Raw genomic sequence first — 26688 nt, forward strand, 5'->3', positions numbered from 1 at the left:
TGTTCTAGATGTTCCCCTGACAGACAGTGACCCAAGTGTTCCTATGGTCTAAATATTCATGTGCGACAGAAAGAGAAGTCCTGAAAATGTGACCAAAACTCCTCTCTGCACATCAACACAGTAGAAGCACTGGTCCAATCTGGATGGCTTGTTAGCAGTCAGCAATATTCCCAGCCTATCACAGCGAGCACTGGTCCAATCTGGATGGCTTGTTAGCAGTCAGCAATATTCCCAGCCTATCACAGCGAGCACTGGTCCAATCTGGATGGCTTGTTGGCAGTCAGCAACATTCCCAGCCTATGACAGCAGGCACTGGTCCAATCTGGATGGCTTGTTAGCAGTCAGCAATATTCCCAGCCTATCACAGCGAGCACTGGTCCAATCTGGATGGCTTGTTAGCAGTCAGCAATATTCCCAGCCTATCACAGCGGGCTGTACAGAGTGTCATCCACATTCAACAGCGAGTCATTCAACAATGGAGCAACACAAACACAAGGCTCTTTATCAGTAATTTATTCACATTTCATCTTTCGTCTCTCACACCCAGCCATGACTGCCGTGTGGCAGCAGTGGCGGCAAGAACTACTCGCAATAAATTATTCGCTTTTGGTTCATAGTCAGCAATGAGTAAAAGGTTATGTACACTTGATGCTGTACACAAACTGGGAAATGTACAATGGAGTGGTTATACAGATGTTATAACATCAGTGGTGAATAACTGTCATAAGATCCACAGTAAATAACAGTTACATCAATGATCTATAAGTGAATAACATATCTTTGATGAAAAACAGTTACAACACCAGTGGTGAATAACTGTTATAACATCAGTGGTGAATAACAGTTATAACATCAGTGATGAATAACAGTTATAACATCAATGGTGAATAACTGTAATAACGCAGTGGTGGCTGACAGTTATAACATGGTGTTGTATAACTGTAATAACAATAGTGGTGAATAACAGTTATAACAGTTATAACTGTTGAAAACTGTCGTAACACCAGTGGTGGGCAACAGTCATAACAGTGTTGAGTAACTGTGATAACATCAGTGGTTGATAGCAGTTATAACATCATAGGTGGTGAATAACAGTTATAACATCAGTGGTTGTGAACTTCACAAATGTACATAGTGGTGAGAAATGTAGGGGACAAGGAGTGGTCTCCCCTCTAGCCAAGGACACATCGTGAACTACTTCGGCCCTATTACTTCACACACTGTCAATAAATTCTCCTACCAAATTCCAAAGTTATCTTTTGAAAATGAAGTGATTATAACACAATACATGTGTTCATGAAGTACAATATTGTAGATCTAAAGCCACATATTCATATCCAATTGTGACAGCAAGATGAGATATTAAAGAAAGCTGTCTCTAACATAATGATACTCCTGATCAGTTTTCAAATAAATGAACACAAATAACTCGATTTCCATAGATCATTAATTTCTAGAGAGTCTGAATTCATTTGTACTTCTAGGCCTGTGTGCATATGCACTAATACTGTACTGTCTGTACATGATGCGTACACTGGCTAGAGATGAGCACGCCCCTCAGACAAGCTGGGGGGGGGGGGGGGAGTCTGTGATACATCACCACAGTCATCGGTGATGCACCTCCAGTCTAATACTGCCACGACATTCTCAGGGGGGATGCTACACTGAGACAGCAGACTCATCAAATAAATGTCTTAATTCCAGAACTGAATACCGTAGGTTATTTCACTTGACCTCAAAGAATTAAATACATTTATTTTGTATCTTTTTCAACTTTTTAAATCTCTTCCTGTGGATGAGGCTACTAATGATATGGCTGAGTGAGTACTGATTTACCTAACGACAGGTGCATTGCAATACTCTGAAGTCATGTATCGATACTAAACAATACAGGTATACATTGGGTGCATTGTAAAATTATTTGAAATGTAATTGTAAACTATTATTCTTGCTGATACATAGTGGTCAGTTTTTCATTAATTAACTCAAATCTATTATATACTTCGGATGGTCTTTAATTTGTCCCCTTGACAAAGGAATCTCTATCAGCAAGAGTTGAGTTTTAAAGTATCATTTCGTGTATGACAAAATCATCTTACTATCAAGATTCTTCAATAAATGATGATCAATCTGACATCTCAGTGTTGTCAACCCTGAATATCCTCAGTGACTACAGAACAACGTCGTGAGTAACAACAATCTCAGATGATGAGGTACAACGGGATATTGCACAGACTGGAACGAGTCTTGAGCAAGTAGCATCTCAAGTCTCAGCGTTACTGTAACACAAGCTACTAGCTCCGCAGTTAATGGAATGCCTGGTTATGTGTCAACTAATCTACCGTCATGCAGAGGAAAGAGCAGCAGCCCCGTCTTGCATCAGTCACGTGAAGAATAAAAAATAAAAATATTTTTGTGAACGATCATATTAAGTTGGGAAATATTTTAAAATTCTTTATTTCATATCAAGATCAATATTATCAGGTTAAGTACCTCCGACCATTTTCAGTGTCACGAGATACCATATCTTCCAGGAATTCATTGTATTTTATAGTACCAATCAATCAGCTATAATAATAAATCGGTTATCAGCCAGAAAACTATTTCTCAAATGGTTTAGGTGGAGGATTTGTCGTACAAAAACACAGCACTACAAAGTATATCTAAATAAATTGTCTGTTTTGCAAATGCAATACTACTCAGGTAAACCCAAGTGGAATCACTGTGTATGTAGGCCCTAATAATGATTAGTACTTAACAGTGCAACAGCAAACTGATTCTTACTGGAGCTGAGGTGCAGGTATTACCCCGGTACACTAAGTTTTACTGGGGCTGCTGTCCAGGTTTTATAAACACTACGTTTTACTGGGGCGGCTGTGCAGGTTTTACACTATGTTTTACTGTGGCTGCTGTCCAGGTTTTATAAACACTATGTTTTACTGGGGCGGCTGTGCAGGTTTTACACTATGTTTTACTGGGGCGGCTGTGCAGGTTTTACACTATGTTTTACTGGGGCGGCTGTGCAGGTTTTACACTATGTTTTACTGGGGCGGCTGTGCAGGTTTTACACTATGTTTTACTGTGGCTGCTGTCCAGGTTTTATAAACACTATGTTTTACTGGGGCTGAGGTGCAGGTTTTACACTCTGTTTTACTGGGGTGGCTGTGCAGGTTTTACACTATGTTTTACTGGGGTGGCTGTGCAGGTTTTACACTATGTTTTACTGGGGCTGAGGTGCAGGTTTTACACTATGTTTTACTGGGGCTGAGGTGCAGGTTTTACACTATGTTTTACTGGGGCGGCTGTGCAGGTTTTACACTATGTTTTACTGGGGCTGAGGTGCAGGTTTTACACTATGTTTTACTGGGGCGGCTGTCCAGGTTTTACACTATGTTTTACTGGGGCGGCTATGCAGGTTTTACATATTTACTGGGGCTGAGGTGCAGGTTTTACACTATGTTTTACTGGGGCTGCTGTGGGGTTTACGGAGCAACTAAACGTGTCAGGCATGCAATACCTAGCTTCAATAATATCAGATAAAATCACAAAAGAAAATACATGACAGTATGAATCACCCCAGCATAAGGCTGGTGATGGTGAATAACCAAAAAAATATTAGCACCAGTTTAAAACAAAAATGCATTCTTAAACCAATGAACCTTGGTCAACTAAAAAGGCTCCATACTTTTGCATGCCTTCTTTCCTAGTCCCTTGCCACGAGAGCTTCATCTAAAGACAGAGGTACAGAAACTGAAGACACAGTATGGCAGTGATACAAGAATTATACAAAATATACACCGTATTCAAGCTAACTAGCACAGAACCTCACAAAAATGCCCACACACATACACTGGCATGTTCATGAATTTATTGAGTCGTAAGAATGTAGTAAATCTTAACTTTTACATTCACTTTTTTGATTGCAAAATAAATGAATACGGATTATTCACAATGAATCACAGATTACAAGTTCACAAAGTCACTGTTCACATTTATCCGTTCGGCCATCTTTCGTGACTGTTCACTTTTATCCGTCCAGCCAGTCTGGTGTCAGACTAGAGTTCTCTCCCTTGAACACTTTTGTCCATCTAGCACCAGTCTTAAGAGACTGAATCAGTCATAAAATCCCCAGTCCAAGCCGTGGCCTGAACATGAGAATATGGTTAAATATAGCACTAAAAGATTCCATCAGGAACACCATCAGCCATTAACAGTAGGACTGCACTCCCGGTGCAGGCTTGTCAGCGATGTCAGATTGTCACTCAGAGCAATAGCACTATATGTACTTTGACTATTTACCACAAAGCTATATCATAGCTTCGAGAACAGATCGCGAGTCTTCAATGGATTTCTACTAATATATGAAAGACCCAATCAGGTATCTTGCATTCCAAATGCACTGTTTATGTATGATGAATATCATATTAAGTCTTGTGCCATTTATACATAGGTAATCCCACAACGAAATTCCATAAAAAGCTTCATACTGCACGTCCCTCTAATGAGTCAATCTCGGACAAGCCACTGCTTGGAGATCGTAGGCTACGTTCACAAGCAACACCAATATCACAAACTTGCACAACTAACACGAACTGCTCTTGAATCCTCCGAGATCGGCAGCTGTGATTTTTGCCCTGGGGGGCCCCGAGATTCCGTTTCGACTCTGTGTGGTGTTGTAGCGTTCCTTGAGGTCGTTCAACGCCTGCAGGAGTTTTGAGTTGGCGCTGTCCAGCGTGTGGATCCGCCGCTCCTGTGCGTCAATCACTTCCTGTTTCTTGGTAACTATCTTCTGCATCTGCTGCTGCTCGTGTTTTAACTCCTCCTCAATGGAGACCAGTCTGTGAAAACAAGTTTCGAAATAATCAACAACATGATCGAACAAACCATTACATCCCTCAAACAGGGTCTCAGGTCATCAATTGCCACATGCTCATTCAACCATAATACTGGATTTACTGCTCCAATTGATTACCACGTGACACAGGACACGCTAAAGGACAAAATGGCTACTGTCAAATTTATCTTCGAGAACATCATAGTGACATCTTTGGTGTATGTTACTATCCTCCAACTACCAGCTGCTTACTGATAGAGATTGGGAGTCAGTCGGTGTACAGACAGGCTACGATGTCTAAAAGATGGAGGCCTTTTGTAAGGATAGCGCGTCCTGCGTCACGTGATTAGCAACACTTAACTTGCGGGATACCTATCAGACTGCAATGTAGTCAAGAAACAGTCAATAAAGATACTTTTCCTTTAATAGGATAGGTATGTACTCTTTCTTTGTAACACAGGACTCCCTTACATTTATTAAATCATATTTGCAGCACAGATGAGGAAGTGTGTATGACTGAGGCTGAAGCAACGTAACTGGTTGCCAAGCAACGATGTGTTGACTCCACAGTGTATGCAGGCAAACTATCTATAAGTGACTGTGGACTACCAAGGTGGCTCAAGGTTTTGTTTGGACTTTGACGTTGATGTATTTGCTACGTGTCTAACATAACCTACTCCAAAATATGTGTTGGTAAATTGTTGGTGATTTCATGCTTCCCTGATCTTATCAATAACAAAGCGCATTGACACCTAGGCTACTTCAAAAACATCTAGATTTATTCCAAAGTGTATAGTTACATTTGAGACTTGCTGCTAATGATGGCTTGTCTCTGCCCATGTTTCTCCTGTGAAGAACCTACTCTACAAAAAATATCTAGAATTATCCCCAAGTTTGCAAACCTGCCGACTCAAACCTGTGCTCTGGGGCACCCACTTCTCCGCAGTGATGATACCAAGTTCAATGCCGTTCTTAACAGTATTTCAGTTATCTCACGGTATCAGCACGTGGAGGAGGCAAATCAAAAGTGGCACAGGTTGAGCAGGGATAGATAAACATGACCACTAGTCCGTTGGTCTGAGACAAGTTTTCTAAAGCAAACCAAGATGGCCGACATAAAGTCATTCCCCAAGCATAGAGGGCAGTTTCGTATCCACATATTAACACATATTTCTTTCTTAAATCTGTCTGAAAGATTCAGTGAGGAGCTTCATTTTCCTGTCTGAGGCAGACACAGTGCTCACATGGGGACGTTTGCAGGTTCACTTTTCAAATAACTATGGATACGATTCAAAGTTCATACTGGCTGCATCTGTCACAGCAACCCCTACTCTATATAGTAACCTGTAGAATTTTGTAGAATTTTCCTATTCGGAATATTCTATAAGTAATACGTTACCACTGTTATACCGAGGCTGTTGTCACAAACGAGCATTTTCACAAGAAAAAAAAGGAGCAATGTGAACATATAACATACACATATAACTTTTATTAAAGAAATAAGTTATGTTAACCCCCAAAACATACAAGAACAGGGGAAACGTAAAACACAACGTGCATACGCGAACCCCGCAAGTATATAGAAAACAGGGCGGGAAAAATTTTCCGTTTAGCGGGAAAATTATAACCAAGCGTAGCTACCGCAACGCCCCATAAAAGCACAGTTTATTAGAGAATAAACTATAATAAATATCACCAAATCTTCAAGGAACGCTTCAGCAGGAGAAAACATGTCTTGCTAAGCAGACGAAGGAGACAAGAGTGAAGGGTGTCACATGGCAGCTAGGTGGCTACGCACGTGCTGCATGAGGTAATTGAGATCTCTGTGGTAGATTTCGCTATAGCAGCAGTTGTGGGAGACAACAGCCTCGGTAACAGTGGTAACGTATTACGTATGTAATATAAGTGTGTACTTGCATTTCACACCTGTTTATAATGGCCTGCATCTGTCCGTCCTTCTCCTCTTGCTGTTTCTTCATCCTCTCCTCGCTCATCTCAAGTCGGTGCTGCCACTCGTGGATGAGGTCGCGGGTGCCCGCCTCGTGGTCATGCAGTCGACCCTCGGCCTCGCGCAGCTGCACTTGGGCCTCTTGCAGCTGTGTGCGAAGAACTGCTACATCACTCTCAAACTGTGCACAGAAAACGGAGGACTGTTAATTTGATTCAAGATATACAATGTTTCCATCCCACAGACTCCAGTGTCTCAGAGAGTATTTCTAACCTGAAATATTGCTGTGAAGCGTTACATAGACTGACTCTTATTACCACAAGTCTCCATTTCAAACAATGGCTGTAATAATTGCATATAGAACAAGAAAAAGGACAGAGAGTAACTTCATTTTACACTCTATCACCTTTATCAAGAAATGTTGTAGCCATATCAACAACATACATAGATTTAAAAGAAAGCTGTACAATTACCCTGAATTACTGGGTTTCATTCCTCAAAGCCATCTTAGCGCTAAGATAGTCATTAGTCTATGCTAAAGTACAAACACTGCTTTGTGGAACAGGGATCTGTTCTGTTAATGAATATTTTTTGTCAAGATTTATTGATGTTAAGTTTATGAGTAGGAATCTCATTTAAAAAAACAACAATGATAATAGTTTTCAATAATAATATTAACTTTCAATAATAAGAGGAAGGATTTTCAATAATAATAACTTTCAATTATAATAATAATAATTTTCAAAAATAATAATTTTCAATAATAATAATAATTTTCAATAATAATTATAATAACAATAACTTTCAATAATAATAACTTTCAACCACATATCCCCAGTGCCAGAATGTGCGTACCTCTTGTTTGGTGCGTTCCTGTTCTTGTAGCTTCCTCTGGACAGAGCTGATGCCCATGTGCACGGCACTCTGGGGCGACAGGCGCCGACTACTCCAAGACAGGGTATCGTCTCGAGAAAAATTGTGCCCTAGTGATCCGGAGCTACACGAGTGAGCTGGGGAACTGTTCTGAGATATCACAGAGTCTGTTGCTGTGCGGCGCAGCTGGTCACTGTACTGCTGCTGTTGCAGGCAGCCAAAGTCCATGCTGTGTGACAGCTGATATGGTCGAACAGTCTGTCGGTCTTGAGGCATAGTGTCATAGTACGAACACGACCTCTCCGGCCGAGGACTGCTGGTCGCTTGCAAGGGACTAGAGCTTCGAGGGCCGAGAGAGAACGATATAGGGTTATTGCTTGAACTCGATTGAGATCCGTTCGTTAGCGGCTTGTCGCTTAACGATTCATTACTGGTTGAACTAGAAAGTTGTGAGAGTTTGCGTAATGGGTCGTTAGACCGTGAACGTCTTTCCAGTTTGACTGGACTTCTGTGCTTCACCGTGCTTGCCTCGTCATCACTACTGTAGGAGTCAGAGCTCGAAACATGACGAAGCGACGGCGGGGTTGATCCGCGACTAGACTTCTGTTGGTGTTTGTACAGAGGGTTGGAGAAGGACAACGGTTGCATTGGGTAATGGATGACGGGCGATTTTGTAATCTCCCGACAATATTCTGGCTGATTGGCCGGGTCCACCGGAGAGTTGGATTGGCTGTAACCGAATGATTGATACCCCGACGAGGCAACCGTTGACATTTGGCTGATGGACATCTGGCTGCCATGGGTAATCGGTTCCAGCTCCATCGACGAGTTCTGCTGATCCTCATCCATGAAGGGAATTAAGTCTATATATTCATTGTTAGCAGAAACATTCTCAGCTGCGTTCACAATCTGATTCCAAGATTCGTTAACTTTCTGTTCGTTGATTTCACTCTGTGGTCTCACAGACACATTTGCAACTGCACTCCGGTACGAACGAGAGTAGGAGTAAGTATTGTAATGTGTATAACTCCCATTACTTCTAGGAACTCCTTCACTGCTGCTAGTGGAGTCAGTGCCGCCATTTTGAGCTGCCTTACGACTGGCAAAGATGGGCAGATCATCGGCACTTTCCCCACACTGTCGGAGCATGTCGCGGAGCACCTCGGTCGGGGAGGTGTTGATCTGACTGCTGGGCGTGCTCATCATGTTGTCGTACGCCTGACTCTTACGATTGTTCTCGGGCTTGGTTTTGCCGACTTCGGGATTCTCCAGGGCATCAGTAATGGCAACCAGGAATCCCTCCAGACGCTTCAACTTCAACCTCGTAGCCTGGAGAGTAAAAACATGGAGTTAACCTACTGAATTGGAGGCAAGGTAAATGGTTTGTTTCTAACTCTATGACAATTTATGAAAAGTTGTGCACCATTCTCATGGAGTACTTGCAGTGCAGAATAGCTTGATCAAATTTGTGTTGTTACGTAGTACTGTTAAGGTGCAGGTCAAGTTGATTGGATTCAATGTTACCAATTGAAACTTTAGCTTAGGACAGTTTGATCATTTCAAACAATTTTTTGTTTCTTCTATTCTATTCTTTTATTATTTCCCTGTTACCTTACAAAATGTGCCATCTTTAGTGATACAAGTTTCAAAAGCAGAAGAACAAACCCATAAAAATATCCAGTAACCCTCATCATTTACCGTAAGAAAGTATTCTTGAATTGCTACCTTATAAGATTCAACTCACCTCCGGCGCCTTATCAAGATACTCCTTGAGTAAAGTATAAATAATAGAGAGCTCCTTGCCAAGGTCGATGAAGCCGTCATACTCCAAGAACTGGTTGCCTCCGTCCAGACTCTGGAGAAATAGCAAGTGATACTTGAATGGCTGATATGAATGTTATACAATACCTTGTACCCCTCAGATTAGGGGTGAAATAAACAGTCTCGGCGAGGCAATAAGGATTTGTTTTTATGGTGCCATAAATATCTAAACTGGTCCAGAGAGTGTTACATTTTCACAAAGTCTACAACCTAAACATTGCAGGCTATTAACTTGTAGCAATACATGTAGTGGGTACGCCTCTATGTTAACATCATCCTCATCATCATCAACTTCATCGTCATCAACATTCAACTCCATCCCCAACAACATCATCATCATCATCATCCATCAACAGTTAACTTCATCATCACCATCCCTAATCAACATCTTCATCAATCAACCTCATTGCTATCAAACAGTGATATGACAACTTACTGATATCTTCTTGAGGAAGTTCTTCATATTGGTCGCCTCCCTCTCCACAAAACTGTTCATGAACGTCATAAACTCCTCCTTCCCTCCGAATCTGCAACAAACATTGCCCGTTAGCTAGATGGACCAGGCTTCCATAAACAACACATAGAGACCTGCACACTGTCAAAAACTACTCGTACATATTCATTATGTTAAGTTCATGCTATTAGGCATGTCAGGTGAGAAGTAAAGAAGTGAAAGACATTTCAGATTTGTAAAAAATAATCAAAAAGAATATGTGCATTGTTTGCTGAGCTTGTCGACGTACTGTCCTTGTGACAATCTAACCTACTGTCCACACAAAGTTTTTGTTGTGATAGCCTATATTTGGTAAGAAAACAACATTCTTTTCAAAACAAAAATTTCAATCTATTCTATTCTGGGGAATCTGTTGACCACCTCAAATAAGAAGCCTGTGCAATATGATAATGAGTGAGTTCTGCTTACTTGGTGAAGTTGGCAAGAGTCTGGATGGTCTTAGCGATGAGGGTGAGGTTCCGGGCGGCCCGCTCCTGAGGATATTCTGAAACAACATTCAAATATTGAAATTGAACTGAAATGTGTAAATCTGAAATAGCCTTGCATCCCGATCAAGTATTCCTCCCCCCACAAGTCAATGCAAGGCAGGCAACTGTGAGGACGATACTCAGTAACTTGGGCCCCCGAATGCGGAGGACTGGAATGTGGAACAGGTGCTTGTTGGATGATCCTGCAGAAGGTCTTGTGAATACGTGGGTGCAGGACTCACATCAGAATACTCAATTTCATTTGCTTATTATTTCCCAATAACATATTTAACATGTTACTTAAACCTTATAGTCAATCTTAATTAAAAACATACATGACATATTTGGATGGCTCATATTTTCTGAATTTAGCCCTATTTTTCTTTGCACTTTCTAATATGCATCCAAAATATCTCTTCATTGCTTTAGATAAGCCTGCTTTGGGAATTTGTCAGAATCTGCAGCTGAATCCCTCACAATGATGTGTGAGTGAGTTGGGTTTAACACCACACAACAGTATTCCAGTTATATCACGGCGTACCAGCTTAATGTGGGAGGAAAGCCCGAAGTGATGCAGATCTCAGACGTTTACCACTTCGGTGAAACCCACGAGCATGGGTATGGTGCTGACAAACCTAGAAACAAGCCGGGGCAAGCCGGGTTTCAAACCCACGATCATAGGTTTCTGAGTGCCCAAAGGATGCAACTCTGCACAGCGATTTGCAATGGCTGGGCCAACCCTTATGATGATGGAGTATATGCTGACCTTGTGTGAGTTTGAAGAGACTGGGAGACAAGATGGCTGGACAGAGGAAGCGCAGGAAGATGGAAGCACTGATGAGGTTGTCGCTGAAGTCTTCCTTCCCTCGCTGACGACAGCGATCGCGGAAACTCGCAAATACCTCCTTCAGTTCACTGTAAGACAACAGGGTAAGATTCAGTCATGAGCTCAGTGGGACAAACTCCCATACAACAACACAGTGAAAAATAAGTGTAAGGAAGAGTGATGCAGCTAGAGTGTCAGAGCGTCAGATGCCACTGAGAGTGTCAGATGGGTGTGGTTCCACCCATGGGGGAGGTGTGTCAGATGCCACTGAGAGTGTCAGATGGGTGTGGTTCCACCCATGGGGGAGGTGTGTCAGATGGGTGTGGTTCCACCCATGGGGGAGGTATCACATGTGTGCAGTCCCACGTCTATGTGTAATGTAATGGGTATTATTTGAGATCCACTAAATGAGTGGGAGGGGTGGGTGTGTCTGCCCTAACAGAGAGGTGCGTTGGGTGAGTGGGGTCCCAAACAGACAGTATCAGATGTGCGGGGTCCTCCCAATATACAGCTTTAGATGTGTGTGTGGCATTGACATGGGTTGGGTATGCTTCGGGAAAGTGTGTGGGGTGTCCCCAAGCTTCAGGTGAGTGTAGTCCCCTCCAAGCTTCAGGTGAGTGTGGTCCCCCCCCCCCCCCCCCCCCCCCCAATAGCTTCGGGTAAGTGTGGTCCCCCACAAGCTTTAAGTGAGTGTGGTCCCCCACACCCCCACCCCCCCCCAAGCTTCAGGTAAGTGTGGTCCCCCAAGCTTCAGGTGTATGTTGGGTGCCCCCAAGCTTTAGGTGAGTGGTCCCCCCTGCATCAGGTGAGTGGTCCCCCCCTGCATCAGGTGAGTGTGGTCCCCCCTGCATCAGGTGAGTGTGTACCTGGGGAAGTAGCAGTAGGAGTTGATGATCTTCACCCAGGCCATCTGGCTGTACATGTCCAGGTTCTTCTGGTGACACTGCAGCTGCGCGTTGTTCGGCACCTTGGTTGGGTCCACCTCACAGTCGTCCAGGGACTCGATGATCGACTTCACAAACTCTCCCAGAGTGTCTTGTAGGTACTGGCAACAAATCAGGCAGTGTTAATATTCATAAAAAAAAATAATAATTGCTAAATAGATCTTTTAATTATTAATTTATCCATTGTCACTTGATGAAATGTATTGCATATCCATTACTTCTCCACCATAAGAGTTTCAACAGATTTAAGTATCAAGCAATATTTTTTCATCAAATGTACAGAGATCTTGTAAAACACACATTCCTTGTAATTATCTCCCCTTGACCAGGCATGCTGCCAAGTTCATTGGTAGACCACGCTTGTCATTTCCAACCTGTCCACAGTTCAGTCTGGTGGGTTATGTAAAATTACCAAGTTTTGAGAATAAACAAATAGTCCCTCTCGAACTTAACTTGTCCCAGACTCACGGATTAGTGGCCGTGTCCGTCCATCAAGATCTGACACTCACCTTCTCCCCAACCAGCTTCATGTATGCTTCCATTGCCTTGGTCGCAATACTGTTCCCTCGAAACGTCAGATGTTCATTGTCTGAAGCAGAAGACACACTTATCAACTAACCATTGGTTACGTGCACGACACTACACATGGATGAAAATTACGTGTTTCTCATGTAACTATAGTTATAAATTGTTGAGAACTCATAGACAAATTTGCTCACCGAGTCGCGCTATTTCGGCCATGACAACATCAGACAGAAAGTTTTTGGCTCGATTGAGCTTCTGCATGATATGTACGAGGGTGGTGGCGAGATCTTCCTTCTCCCGAACGTTCATCAGTGGTTCCACTGCCTCACACAGTTGGCAGTAGTCCGTCGTCAGGTACTGTAACATCATAACCATAATCATCATCATCATCATAATAATAATAATAATAATCATCATAATAATAATAAACGCCGAGGCAGCGCTCTGTTGGAGAAGTTCCAATCACTGTCTGGGTTGCATGTAGAGGGGGCAAGGGCCCTGAGCCTAACCTGCCTGACTCTGTCAGGATCACCCAAACCCTCTTTGCTACATTTATTTATTTTAACCTGTAAAAAAAACAGCACTAATAATGCATTTATACAATATGTGACTTCCAACTTGGATAGCAGCTCAGAGGAGCTACACAATATTATTAGCCAGGTCAATGGTTCAGTGTTAACTCAAATTTCATTCTCAGCTCCCTGGGCATCATGCAACCAAGCTGCCTGATATCTTAAGAGTCACATTTGCCATTTCATCCTACCGGGTACCCATCCATTGCTGTGTGAACAGAGGCTCACTTTTAACAGAGTCACTTGCTCAAAGAGACGCCACATGCTTCAGTGGAATATCAAACCCCTGAGTCAAGCTGCCGACTACGGTCACTCATTCACCTGTTCTCCGTGACCAACACAGCTTAGCTTCGCCTGTGTGTGAACTACGCACTGTACCACTGTATGCAGGGCCAGGTGCTCACCTTGACTAGATCCTGGTAAAGCTCTATGGGTAAGATCTGCACTGTCTGGTACCGAGCCTTCAGCCGAAGGATGGGCAAGTCACTCTTGGTTTCCTTGCCTGCCTTCCCGACAGTTCCCGAGGCTGCTGTGAACCTGCATCCAAGAGATCACAGTAGTTACATCATCAGAGTGAACTGTTACAAACTGTTCCACAACTGTAGTGTGTTTCCAATGTACAGCCAAGTTATCTACAGTTCTGAGAGCGACAAATTGAGTTTCACTCTTTTAAAACATTTGTGGCAACTCATGAATCTTGGGACATGTTATTGTGATTTGAAACCTCAGATTGACCAACATAATCGATGTTTTGGTGATTTGTAACCTCTGATTGACCAACATAATCAATGTTACTGTGATTTGAAACCAACATAATAGAGTATTTTCCACCCATGTTTGGATTGTTCTTTACAACTGAGTCAGCAATATCTATATCACTCGGAAAGTCTGCAAGTGGACCAGACAATCCAGTGATTGATATCATGAACAACAATCCATGTCACCAGGGTACGATGTCTCACAATCAACCAAGTCACCAAGCCTGACCACCGGGTCCATGTTGCCACCTCATACAACTAGCTTAAGTTGTGGGGACCTATTCTAACCTGGAATCCCCATGGGTGCTGGTAGGAGAGAGTCAGTAACACGTTAAAGTAGCAGAGCGGCCACTGTGTCTATCTGATCCTCTACATGCCATGTAGTGAATGTTTGCGTAACTGCATAGTCAGCAATATTCCAGCTACAACCTGACTGCAGTAAACCAATCTGGGCCATGCTGGCCACTGTGTCTATCTGATCCTCAACATGCCATGTAGTGAATGTTTGCGTAACTGCATAGTCAGCAATATTCCAGCTACAACCTGACTGCAGTAAACCAATCCGGGCCATGCTGGCCCATTTAGTCTTGTCTTCAAGAACATTCCCATGACATATATGCGCCTGACTACTTGTCTTACCATTTCTCAACAAACTGTCTGTTACTGATTTCTGTCACTGGAATATTAATGTAACCTGCAACAGAAAACACAAATCATAATATTTTGAAATCTTGCAATACATGTTCTCAATCATCAAAATTCCCATCCAAGACTGATCTTTCATATATTTGAGGTGAAATCCATGATAAATACCCAAGACCCACTTTCTACCCAAGCTTCATTTCAATAGTGACATCCTCATCCCCATCCCTGTCCCCAGTAGGTCTGCTCAGACTATGTCTCCTTGATGAGTGCCAGTTAGGTATCCTGTCATTCAAATCAGTGAGTGAGTGAGTATGGTTTCACGCCGCTTTTAGCAATAAAACAGCAATATCACGGTGAGGGACACCAGAAATGGGCTTCACACATTGTACCCATGATGAGGGAACATTGTAACCACTAGGCTACCCAACCACCCCTCATTCGAATCAGCTCAAGCCATAGTGGAGAGTCAAGTTAATTATCATACTAAATCTAATCCCCCTTGATAATCAAGGATGGGAAAAAAAAGACTTAACTTGATCACTCACTGGATGATTGAACACCATTTCCTTCAATGTCTAACAAACAAAAGATTGTTTCATTTTATTTGTTTGCTAGTTTTTGGTTTAAGGCCGCACTCAGCAATATTCCAGCTATATGACAGCGGTCTGTAAATAATCGATTCTGGACCAGACAATCCAGTGATTGACATCATGAGCATCGATCCATGCAATTGGGATACAATGTCATGCATCAACCAAGTCAGTGAGCCTGACTAACCAATCCTGTTAGCTGTCACCAACGACAAGCATAGTCGCCTTTTACAGCAAGCATGGGTTGCTGAAGACCTATTCTACCCCGGATCTTCACATACAGGTCTCATTTTGTTTGAGGCTAAAGGGTGTGAGTGAGTGAGTTGTGTTTAATGCTGCTTTTAACAGTATTTCAGTCATATCGCGGCGTGTCAGCTTAAAGTGGGAGGAAAGCCCTAAGTGATGCAGGTTTTAGACGTGTACCACTTCGATGAAACCCACGAGCACGGGTATGGTGCTGACAAACCTAGAAACATAATTGGGGCGATCCGGGATTCGAACCCACAATCATAGGTTTCTGGCGTGCCCAAGGGACGCAACTCTGCAAAGCGAATCGCGGCGCCTTAGACGTTGAGGCTAAAGGGTGTAAACAAGTGGATGCAATGTTCACAGGTCCTCTGTGGCAGTAATGAAGCACTGGAAACGGAACTTCCACTCTTCAGGCAATAATAAAACCCTAAATACTTTCCATTATTAAGGACTCTGCACTTCAAGACAAACAGGCAGATGTTTCATGTACATGTCCTAAATCGAATTTGCAAATGAAATCATGTTATTCCTAGACAAAACAAACTAAATATTCCAAACAAAGAAGAAATATTGTACCCACATACTCATGACCAGAACTATCCAAAGTTTCTTTTTGCGATGTTTGCAGAGTAGGGACATGATCAGTGAAACATCAAAAACAAAGATGAATATAATTTAACAAACTCTTTCAGCAAACAAATTTTGAACGTGACACCGAAGTTGTACCCTAGCCGCCTAACTTGCCAAACATTTTCGTGAAATAACGGGACATTGTTTGAAGGTGCAAATCGATCAAGTGTTCCCACAAAATTCAACACCAATTAAAAGTTGACACGGAAATGACACTGAGCTTTGCAAGAATGAGAAATACCTTGAACAAAATGATTTGATGATGTGTTAGGACTTGGGGAGGAAGTAGCAGTTTGCTGAGTCAACAGTTGCCAGGGTCTGTTTGTGCCCAGGAAATTACGGACCCCTACTCGCTGTTAATAGCCAAATATTATCAGATCCGGGGAAATCGCGTTGAAAGGTCAGAGAAATTATCGGCTTCAGTACATGGGTGTTATTTATCAAAATTATCAAACTTTCAACTGATTTAAACTCTTCAAGTTAGTTACAATAAAAAGTACATTATCACTGTGGAAAAACTGACAGCTTCATCCAGCTTCTTTACAACCACTTGACATTCCAGAAGGGGGTCAGGTTTTATATAATTCAATTATAATATTTCGACATTCATCCCCACAAGGCCTAATGTCAACATAAGTTGCCTATGCGCTCAGCAAATAGTTGATCAACATATCGGAATCCTGCTCCACATGGTAAGAAACGTTGGTGGGACATTCCACTGAAGCAGGAGTGCAGGTAGGAATGTGGCTGTTGTTCAATAACACTGCGGAGGAATGTGTTGCCAATCTATACCCGACTGTCCGTACCACGCAGCTGAAGAATCACCCTTACGGATTTCAGCTGATGTTTTATTTATCCGTCTTTGGTTGGTTGGTTTGTTGTTTAACGCTGCACTCAGCAATATTCCAGCTTTATGACTTTGGTCTGTAAATAATCGAGTCTGGACCAGACAATCCAGTGATTAATATCATGAGCATCGATCCAAGCAATTGGGATCGATGACATGCATCCACCAAGTCAGCGAGCCTGACCACCCGATCCCATTTGTCGCCTCTTACGACAAGCATAGTCGCCTTTTACGGCAAGCTTGGGTTGCTGAAGACCTATTCTAACCCAGAACTTCAGGTTATCCATCTTTACATGATTCATGTGGACGCATGTGAATCAATTATGGCCTGTAGGCTTATCATCTTCCTATCTCCAAGCAGAGTGACCTGGGCTTATTGTGGCACCTTAGAGAGAGAAGTCACACCTGCCCAGCTCCTACGGAGACAGTCAACCACAAGGAAGCCATGGACTGGAGGCAAGACATCAATATATACACAATGCCAAAAGAAACGCAAACCATGGAAATATATAGAAGTGTGTACGTTAAGAAGAGATGTTTCCACTGTGTACTAATTAATGACAAAACTAACAATCAGACAAGTGTTACTGAGAGTTACTTTCTTATCACGATATGCTGCACGTGATTTCTTAACTTTACACGCTAATCCTGCACGAGACAAATGCTGCGTCTTGAGTCGTGGATCTATGATGTCACATGTGATGAGTTCATGAGCATTGGTTCACACAACATACCAGTATGTTATTTGTGCATCAAACCAATCCAATATCTTTTGAATATGAGTAATTCTTCATATAGTAACCAACGTGTATGGTATTCACATTTCGAGTGGCGGTGAGTATACTTGTGCAGAGCAACAAAACATCAACAGTTTGCTCACCGACTAGAGTATTTTTATCCTTCTTTTTCTTCCGGTCTGCCTCCCGAAACAAGTTGACAGTGATGAACTCCACTGGTGGCAGATTACTACAAAATAAACAAATTGCATGTGATTCCATGGCTTTTGATTGGCTAATGACAGTTGTTTCCTGATTGGCTGATAAGAGAATCGGTGGGGTCTGTGTAGCATCATTGTGCTGAAGTTGGTTTTGTAAACAGTCTGTAAAGTTATTATTTTGGACATATTTACTTATTTAAAATTTGTCAATGAATTTTACATAATATGAGACAATTCTTAAAGCAAAATAATTTGAAAAGCGGGAAAAACAGTAGAAAACATGAAAATTTGGAGGAAACTATGAGCATGAATGTTAGTCAGGTGATTCTGTACTGACCAGCTATATGACGATGGCTTGTAAATAACCGAGTAGGACAGGACAAACCAGTGATCAATATTGTGAGCCACGATCCACGCCATCAGGGTAAGTTTCAAACGCAGGACCTCCTTAACAGTGATTACACTTACTTGAACTCAAAGTGTTCTCCCCAGAAGAGCATGTCATTCTTGGGTTTACTGGACGTCCTGGCATACAGCGTCTTGTCCAGCAGAATCTCACAGAAATACCTGCAAACACAGATACCATGGAAACTAGAACAACAACAAACTGTGAAAAGTCACAAAAGCAAATAACATGAAGTTGACTTACTTCTGTTCAGGCATTGCCTGTATTTAGTTCTGTAGTTAGTTACATGTATTTAGTTAGGGGTCCATGGGGGTCGGGGGTAGGGGTGGGATTGGGGGTCAGGGAAGTGCACACCTAGTAGCTCGTGGCTAGGATTTGATTAGTAGGGGATGGTGATTAGCACCAAGGTTAATGCAAAGATAACTGCCCCAGTTATCTGATAATGTGGGACAGGGCATCCCCACGGAGGTGGTCTTATCCTCACCAACATGTTGAAGTGTACATGATGGCGTATTGCCTACAGTCGCCAGTCACACCCTAGAGTACCACACCCAACACGCCTCCCTGCACCATGTAACCCATTCAGGAACAAGAATTCCAACATAAAAATCATGCTGTTGAATAAAGATATAAGTTTTAAAAAATATTGTTCTACTGCTGCATTTGATCAAATTAACCCCCATGGTTCTTTCCGATAGCAAATGGGTAAATAAATAATAAAATAATGGCGGAAAAGATCTTCAACATGGCATTATTCGCAACAGAGTGCATTAAGTCCAGAACATGTATTACGTTGAATACAAGACCACACTCCAGATGCTCAATCATCCTCCATTATCTGTAATTTAAAATGTTATTTTTCAATAATATTTGACTGCTGCGTCTCTTAATCATTCAGAAAAAAATTCTCATTTCCCACACATGGAGTGACAGTTAAGAATCCCAGCCGTTCCTCCAAGTGTCAGGGACAGCGCTGAGCCGAGAGACCCTCACACTCTCTGACAGTGATTGAAGCCAGCTCACGACTTGTATGTAATTATGTCTGCTTAGTGGTTAGGTAAATAGTACTGAGAGACACTATGGAGGCCACTGAGGGAGATAATTTTCTTCCTTGAGACAATCTTCAATGTAATTCAAGCTGAGAGAAAGTATGGAAGAACAACTCTGATACAATCACACTGCTATTTTCTACACACATCCATGGCATTTAAACATTGATTTAAACGGAAAATTGGGTACGGACATGACAACTCAGAATTAGTGGACACCCCAAAATATACCTCAGTCATTAACGACTTAATGTTAAAAAAAAGAAAAAAGAATGATGACTTTATTTATCCAAATGATATCCATAGGTAGAAGACAAGAATCATATGTGTTCAGAAGGGTCAAGGGTTCTTGTCATTACTTCATAGTTTAAATCTGAGATTTAGCGACCACGAGCTAACCACCCAATATTCATATCAAGGTGTGAAGGCCAAAAATGTCCATCACTGTATCGGCTACACATTTTAGGTAACAACTAAAAAGTATTGTTTCTGGACTTTTGGTTTGGCCTAAAATGATGACAATGTAGTCTTAAACTCAGTTGCAAGATTCGCAAACACTGACCCAAACATAACAGTCTTCACAGACTGAAGGAGGGACATATCAGAATGACTTTTTTGAAGAGTCTCACAAATGTTCAGTGGACTGATGTCTAAATTGAACTAGATGAGCCCCAACACCTTATCATCACCCCCATCCCTCACAAAATGCATACTCACACAACCTGCATAGTCACACACAAGAAGTATGCGTCATGACCAGTTTGTACTGGGTATACAGGTTAAGAGTTACTGCCCTTGGTAGAAATTCAGAAAAATAAGTCCAGCGCTGAAAATGCTGCATACATGGACCAGAGAGGTCAAACTCTTTTCCCCCATAAACATAGGCCATCCTAGTCTGTCTTACAGACCCTGATACAAATATATAACAAATACATCCCATGCAAGTCTATAATGTTTGGCAAGTCTAGATCACTGCAGTATCAGGGCTCCTTTTTATTATATTTTTTTTAAGATAACTGAACAACTGTTTTTTTATGTACGATATGTTCATTTCATTACTTACTTCACTGTATTAAACACACTCGAGAAAGAAATATACTATTTGAAAAACTATCCAGACAAAATGTAAATGTAAATGTCCACAGTCATGAAGACAAATTATTTCAATACATCCTGTCAAATAATGAAGCAGTCAATATCAACTGCATTTGTTTCCACATCTATAATTTCAAACAATAAATACACCCTCATAATCAACCGTTGACATTTTATGTATAAAAATATGTAATATTGATTATTTTGTTTTTGTATGTGTCTACAGGAATGTAAATTATGTTTGTCTGTATATATGTATATATAAATCATAATGTCTTGTCTTTTAAAATTGCATCTGTCCCGTAATGGAACGTTTCTGCAATAAATACTATCTTATCTTATCTTATCTTTCAGAGACTAAATGTTAGTCTGAGGCCATCCCAAAGATGTAGGTGAAGGTGTTGGCTTTGGAAGATTCATAAACATTTTACACACGTGTGTGCGAGGCGGAAAGGGTCCTCGTATCAGTTATTGGACTCCCACCACCATAAACCCCCTGTAAAGATAGTGACAGGGTTGACATAAAGGTCTTCCATAATTCTACTCACAGATGAGTAAGCTTTATTGGAATAATATTGACAGGGCATATTCTGAATCTCATGAAAGCTGACATGGCTTTGTTGACATTCAGAATCCACTATCAAGTACTGAGTCGGCTCATAAATTCAGAAATAAACTTCACATGTACTTGCATGCGACCTAATTCTTAAAAAAGTCTGTTTATCTCTCAAAAAGAAATTCTGTGGGCTTATATAAATATTCAAATCGTTCAATACCTTTATATTGTTTGTCACTGGTGAAAAAATCAATTACGCATAATTCTGGTAAAACAACAGTTCAATTCACAGCACATGACCTGTCGACACTTTCCTTTTGCCACAAAAATCCATGCCTCAAATTCAAAGTTTTCCTTTAAAGTAAAAATCAACAAGAAGACACGTGTAGCATTTGAAAGATTTAAAGAATTATGGGTAAATATGACACACAGGGGCAACAAAACGTGGTACCGTGTCACGAGGGATGTTGTTGGCCGAGGATCTGCACCAGGTATAATCTTGTAACCTCAAGTTAGACTTTCTGAGAGCATGGCTGATGTCGACACAAACAAAAAGGGCACATGTTCACCCCTAAATCCCGATAATCTCCTCACCCCCAAAAGAATTGTTTAATCTAGGCTTGAAGACTCCAGGGTCTGGCTTAGGACCATTGCACAGCTTTGATGTCAATTGATAGGCGCTCCACTGACTTCAGTGACATTTAAATTAATGCATGCCCCATAACATGACAAATATACCAGAGCCAAAGCAGCTTCTGCAAAATATGATTTTAGAACTTTCCCTTTGCCAAATAGGAAACTGATTCATCCTAAGGATTATAATGCGAGTTCAAATTCAGTGTGTATATGCTAATAAACCCACAACTCATGGTTACTCTGAACTTTCCAGAGCAAGGTAGACATGACCTGCATCTATGTTCTCTTATCACATCATAGCTGTACACATAAAAAATTTTTTTTTAAAACTTGGTTGGATAGATGGGTCACTTTTTGAACCAAAAATTGTCCTCTGTTAGGAGGTGAGGTGAGGTGAAATGGGGTTTAACGTCGCGTCCAAGATTATTGCACTTATATAGCAACGTGCATGTCCGTGTGTGGTGTGGCTGCATGAACTAGTCCTGACTGATGCCGATTTATAGTGCTAGCCCACTGAGATACCATGCCGCAGTTTAACATGAATACCCCACTCAGACACAGTATACTGACTCCGAGCCGACCAGTCCTTGTTTTAGCTCCTTAATGCCGAGTGCCAGACAGGGTAACAACAAGTACCATCTTTAAACATCTTTTGGTATGACGCGGCCAGGGATTGAACCCCGGAACTTCCGCTCTCCGGGCGGACGCTCTACCACTAAACCACGGAGGCTGTCGTCCTCTGTTAGGAAGCATAAGGAGGCAACGCATTCATCTTTGGGCCAGCCATGGCTTTCATGATCATGTATTTATCCTAAACATAAAGCTTACTGGATGCAGTAATAATTTCATGAATCCATAACATTTAAAACAAATTCATCATATTGCCATGTAAAATATTTGCAAATTCCATATTGCTGTGTCGAGTTTATTTTCCTGATATAATTAGCTGAGATATTTTAAGGACTGCAAAATAAACTTTGTCAGCATGATATTGATTTACTGGCACAAAAATTACACAACAATTACATTGTCCCTTGGCTGTTACAACTGGAACTCACATACATACAATAGCTCAGCATGGAAAGGCTGCAACACAATAATCTCCTGACCAAATGACCTGTTACGCTGTTCCTAAAATATTTTTATTTCTTTTCACATGGGTACAATGTGTGAAGCCCATTTCTGGTGTCCCCCGCCGTGATATTGCTGGAATATTGTTAAAAGCGGCGTAAAACCAAACTCACCCACTCTTTTCACAATGTTATCATGCACAACTTTTGCAAACTACATTCATTTCCACATTTTGCATCAGTTGCCACAGAACAGCCTTTTTACACAGATCATATTTCAAAGAAATAATAAAGTTTATTAACATGCTAAACAACTTGTGTACCCTACACAGACATCAGAAAACAAAATGGAAGTTCTGTGATGTAGAAGGATAGATGAGTGACATATAAAGACATCCCCTGGGGGAGGTGCAGGACTGTGCCATGGGAGACAGGCTGATTGACCCTGATAGACTATACAGTGATAGCATCTACTTGGCCTGGGGGTAGCTATCTTGCTGATGGAAGCTGTCTCACCCCTCAGGGAACAATCAGTCCTATTAAACCTTAGCTCAACAGAAGTCTTCCCAGATCTGTAGTCTGAAGGTTTCTAAACTTGAATAACTGTGACCTACATAAGTGACATGTATGTATAGGTATAATTGTCTTAATTAAAATTAATAGAATAGACTGCTAATTTTGATAACATAACTAGCGGAGTGTTTGAATACCAAATACAGAAGCAGATCCATCACAGCCTCTTTTCTGAATGCAGCCAAACTTTAATATTCATATACCTGACTATATATAAAATTGTCTTAATTAAAATTAATAGGAGAGACTGCTTACTTTGATTACATAACTAGCAGAGTGTTTGAATACCAAAAACAGAAGCACCTCAATCTTAACTCTTTTCTGAACGCAGCCGAATTTTCCACCCTAAAACGTGTTTCAAGAACAATTTCGACTTTACCAGATAAGGTCACAGCTGTATCGCCAGTATCCATCAATACCTGAAGCAGCTTAATAGTGAAAAATGACTTGATTTTGCATAAACTTAGCATATTCTATTGATATCTTAGAGACACATTACCTTATTTAAAAAAAAAAGCCCTAATCTAACGGTCCTGCCATAACCACACAAACTCCACCACTGGCAGCAGCCACAGCCATGTCATGCGTATTACCGTGTCTTTGCACCTTCTCTCAGAAGGATAGCTCTAAGTTTATGACTTAACCTGTGTAAGTTTCACATATTAGTTTCAAAAATGGCTTTCTACCAAGGAGGTTTTTACACACTGCTTCTATGTTTCTGTTGGCCGGGAATGAAGTATTGGGCGCCCGTGTCTGTCACGTGCAGATTGGGCAACTTCGCCACCGACAGCTCAACAGAGGAGAACCTGCCTATGTGCAATGTGATTTGGTGCTTGCATTAGGTTGGCTCTTTATTTCCTTTCCAACAGATCTTACCCGTGAAGATCTGGGGTAGAATAGGTCTTCAGTAACCCATGCTTGCTGTGAGAGGCGACTATGCTTGTCGTAAAATGCGACTATGCTTGTTGTTAGAGGCGACTAACAGGATTGGGTCCTCATTGCGTAGATCGATGCTCATGATCTCATTCACTGGATTATTTGCAGACCACCGTCATATAGCTGGAATATTGCTGGGTGCGGTGTTTAACAACAAACAATTAAGCGAGTGAGTGAGTGAGTGAGTGAGGCTTAACACCGCTTTTAACAGTAGCGTAATGTGGGAGGAAAGCCCGAAGTGATGCAGGTCTTAGACATTTACCACTTCAGTGAAACCCACGAGCTCGGGTATGGTGCTGACAAACCTTGAATCGGGGCCAAACCGGGATTCGAACCCACCCACAAACAAACAAAATCTTACAGATCTGCAGTACAAGGAGTATCTGTTGGTCAATGTTTCAGTATGATTGTCTTCATCCCAATTCCTCATCTGCTGGAGATGCAAGTGCAAGTTTGTTGTTGGAATTATCAGAAACACCTCTGTAACCTCACACCAGGTGTACAATATTCCACAAGTTTGTGATCTGGTCCCAGGGAAATGGCATCTATCCTAACTATATTTTCTAGGTTGTGAGTGAGTGAGTGTGTGAGTGTGTGAGTGAGTGAGTGAGTGAGTATGGTTTTACGCCGCTTTTAGCAATATTCCAGCAATATCACGGCAGGGGACACCAGAAATGGGCTTCACACATTGTGCCCATGTCGGGAATCGAACCCTGGTCTTCAGCGTGACGAGCGAACGCTTTAACCACTAGGCTACCCGACCGCCCCCAGCGAGTTAGTGAGTGTGGTGTTACATGGCATTCAGCAATGTCCAACTATAGGCTTATCACATGGCCATGAAAATAATCAAGTCTGAAATATAGTGACTGAAATCATGAGCAACGATCCACATGTGGAAAAGTGTAATCCCAAATACAACATTTGTTACACAATTTAATCAAGTACAATTATTTATGTTTGTCTCATGACCACATTCACAAAGCATCTCGTGAATCACAAGAATGTGTTTGGCCAATACCACGAGTGCATACCTGACACTGATGGATTCTCCACTGACAGGGATGCAGCAATCATATAGCAAGCATTTCATCAAGTTATCTGAGGTTGAAACTGAAACGTCTTGCAAAGAGCGTAAGCGTTGAAGTACATAAAATATTATTATGTTATATAAATAGGCAATACTTTGTTAAAGACATATCAACAGAGCTCCAGATAACTTTTTGAGCAATTGAGTTTTTACTCCAGGGTTTCTATGTTAATTGGGTTATTACATTTTTCATTGGGTAACCTATATTTTTTCACTCATCTATTCATCACTCTATTGGGTTATCCCCAAAAGAGTGAACATTTAAAGACTGAAAAAAATGAAATAATGTTTTAGATGTATATAACCATGATAACTGTTCTAAACATATAGGCTTGACTCGGAAAGTAAATTAGCTCGTAATTGTGTTGCGGAAATTAGCTCCTTTGTACGCATGCTGAAAAATCTTCATTGGGTATTTACGCGTGCTGTTTTTATACATATGAGTTTTCATTTAGTGCATGCGTTTCTGCTGTACGCAGGTTAATTGAAAGTAATTGGGGTTTTAATATTCTATTTTTTTTATTTATTTTTTTTAATTTTTTTTTATTTTTTTTTGGGGGGGGGTATTTTATGCATATACACTTCTTCTCTTTGTTGCTCTGTACCCAACTAGACCACAGCTTATTTTGGTAAAGTGGTTTATGAAAAATAACTACTGGTCCCTACAGTCTACTAGAGTTTGGAGTAGCGGACCAGAGGCCATGTTGTATCCTGGTCTTAAGTTAATATTAGCGAATAGATATCAAAGACATGTTTCAGATGTAAAAATGCTACCAAGACTTGCCAGACTCCTGGCAAAATGTTCTCATTCAACTCTCATGAACATGGTAATCTTTTAATCCTTACTCACAGAAAACCTTTTAATCTCTTCTCACAGATAACACAACGTCAAGCCAACTGGGAGCTTCTCATGGGGCAACCAAGATTCGCTATGGCCGAGTTGAGACTTGAGAGCTTGCCACCACGTCAATCAGTGAACAAAGAAGGCTAACTACTGCTATTTAGACAAACCACTAAGTGCATCATTCGTATTCACAAGCTAAACTACACCAAGGCCTTCCCATATAGACAGGGATTAACTCTCAACCTCAAATAACCACTTTTGAAAGTTAAAAAGTTCAACTAAAGGGACAACAGCCTTTCTGAGTAGTAGACAAGCTAGATCCACCATTTCCCCCAACTTCATAATCATTCATGAAATGTTTCAAAGTGAGGGAAACTTGTCAATCAAATGTTTTACATGTGAGTTGAGATTTGTTTGTTTGTTTGTTGTTTTAAAGCCGCAATATTCCAGCTATAT

The 26688-nt window shown here is 41.4% G+C and overlaps 1 protein-coding gene across 23 annotated transcripts in view; it reads right to left on the minus strand.

Annotated features, from left to right (window-relative positions):
- Positions 1-498: 498 nt before the first annotated feature.
- Positions 499-26688, minus strand: part of LOC124115140 (ras GTPase-activating protein nGAP-like) — a 313251-nt gene continuing 287061 nt past the window's right edge. For 17 of the 23 annotated variants that reach the window (XM_046475987.2, XM_046475984.2, XM_046475980.2 and 14 more), the window contains 15 exons: positions 18449-18547; positions 17924-18009; positions 14722-14776; positions 13729-13861; positions 12947-13109; positions 12737-12816; positions 12150-12328; positions 11224-11372; positions 10399-10474; positions 9913-10003; positions 9400-9510; positions 7638-8984; positions 6752-6963; positions 5635-5697; positions 499-4838 (listed from right to left, as the gene is read on the minus strand). In XM_046475987.2, coding sequence (XP_046331943.1) covers positions 4583-4838; positions 5635-5697; positions 6752-6963; positions 7638-8984; positions 9400-9510; positions 9913-10003; positions 10399-10474; positions 11224-11372; positions 12150-12328; positions 12737-12816; positions 12947-13109; positions 13729-13861; positions 14722-14776; positions 17924-18009; positions 18449-18547 — 3100 coding nt within the window. In that variant the 3' untranslated portion in view covers positions 499-4582. The remainder of the gene's footprint in view (positions 4839-5634; positions 5698-6751; positions 6964-7637; positions 8985-9399; positions 9511-9912; positions 10004-10398; positions 10475-11223; positions 11373-12149; positions 12329-12736; positions 12817-12946; positions 13110-13728; positions 13862-14721; positions 14777-17923; positions 18010-18448; positions 18548-26688) is intronic. The other 6 variants (XM_046476003.2, XM_046475986.2, XM_046475983.2 and 3 more) reach the window with 5 other exon arrangements.

The sequence above is a fragment of the Haliotis rufescens genome, unplaced genomic scaffold, assembly GCF_023055435.1.
Source record: "Haliotis rufescens isolate VD_foot unplaced genomic scaffold, xgHalRufe1.0.p SCAF_8, whole genome shotgun sequence".
Classification (NCBI taxonomy): domain Eukaryota; kingdom Metazoa; phylum Mollusca; class Gastropoda; order Lepetellida; family Haliotidae; genus Haliotis; species Haliotis rufescens.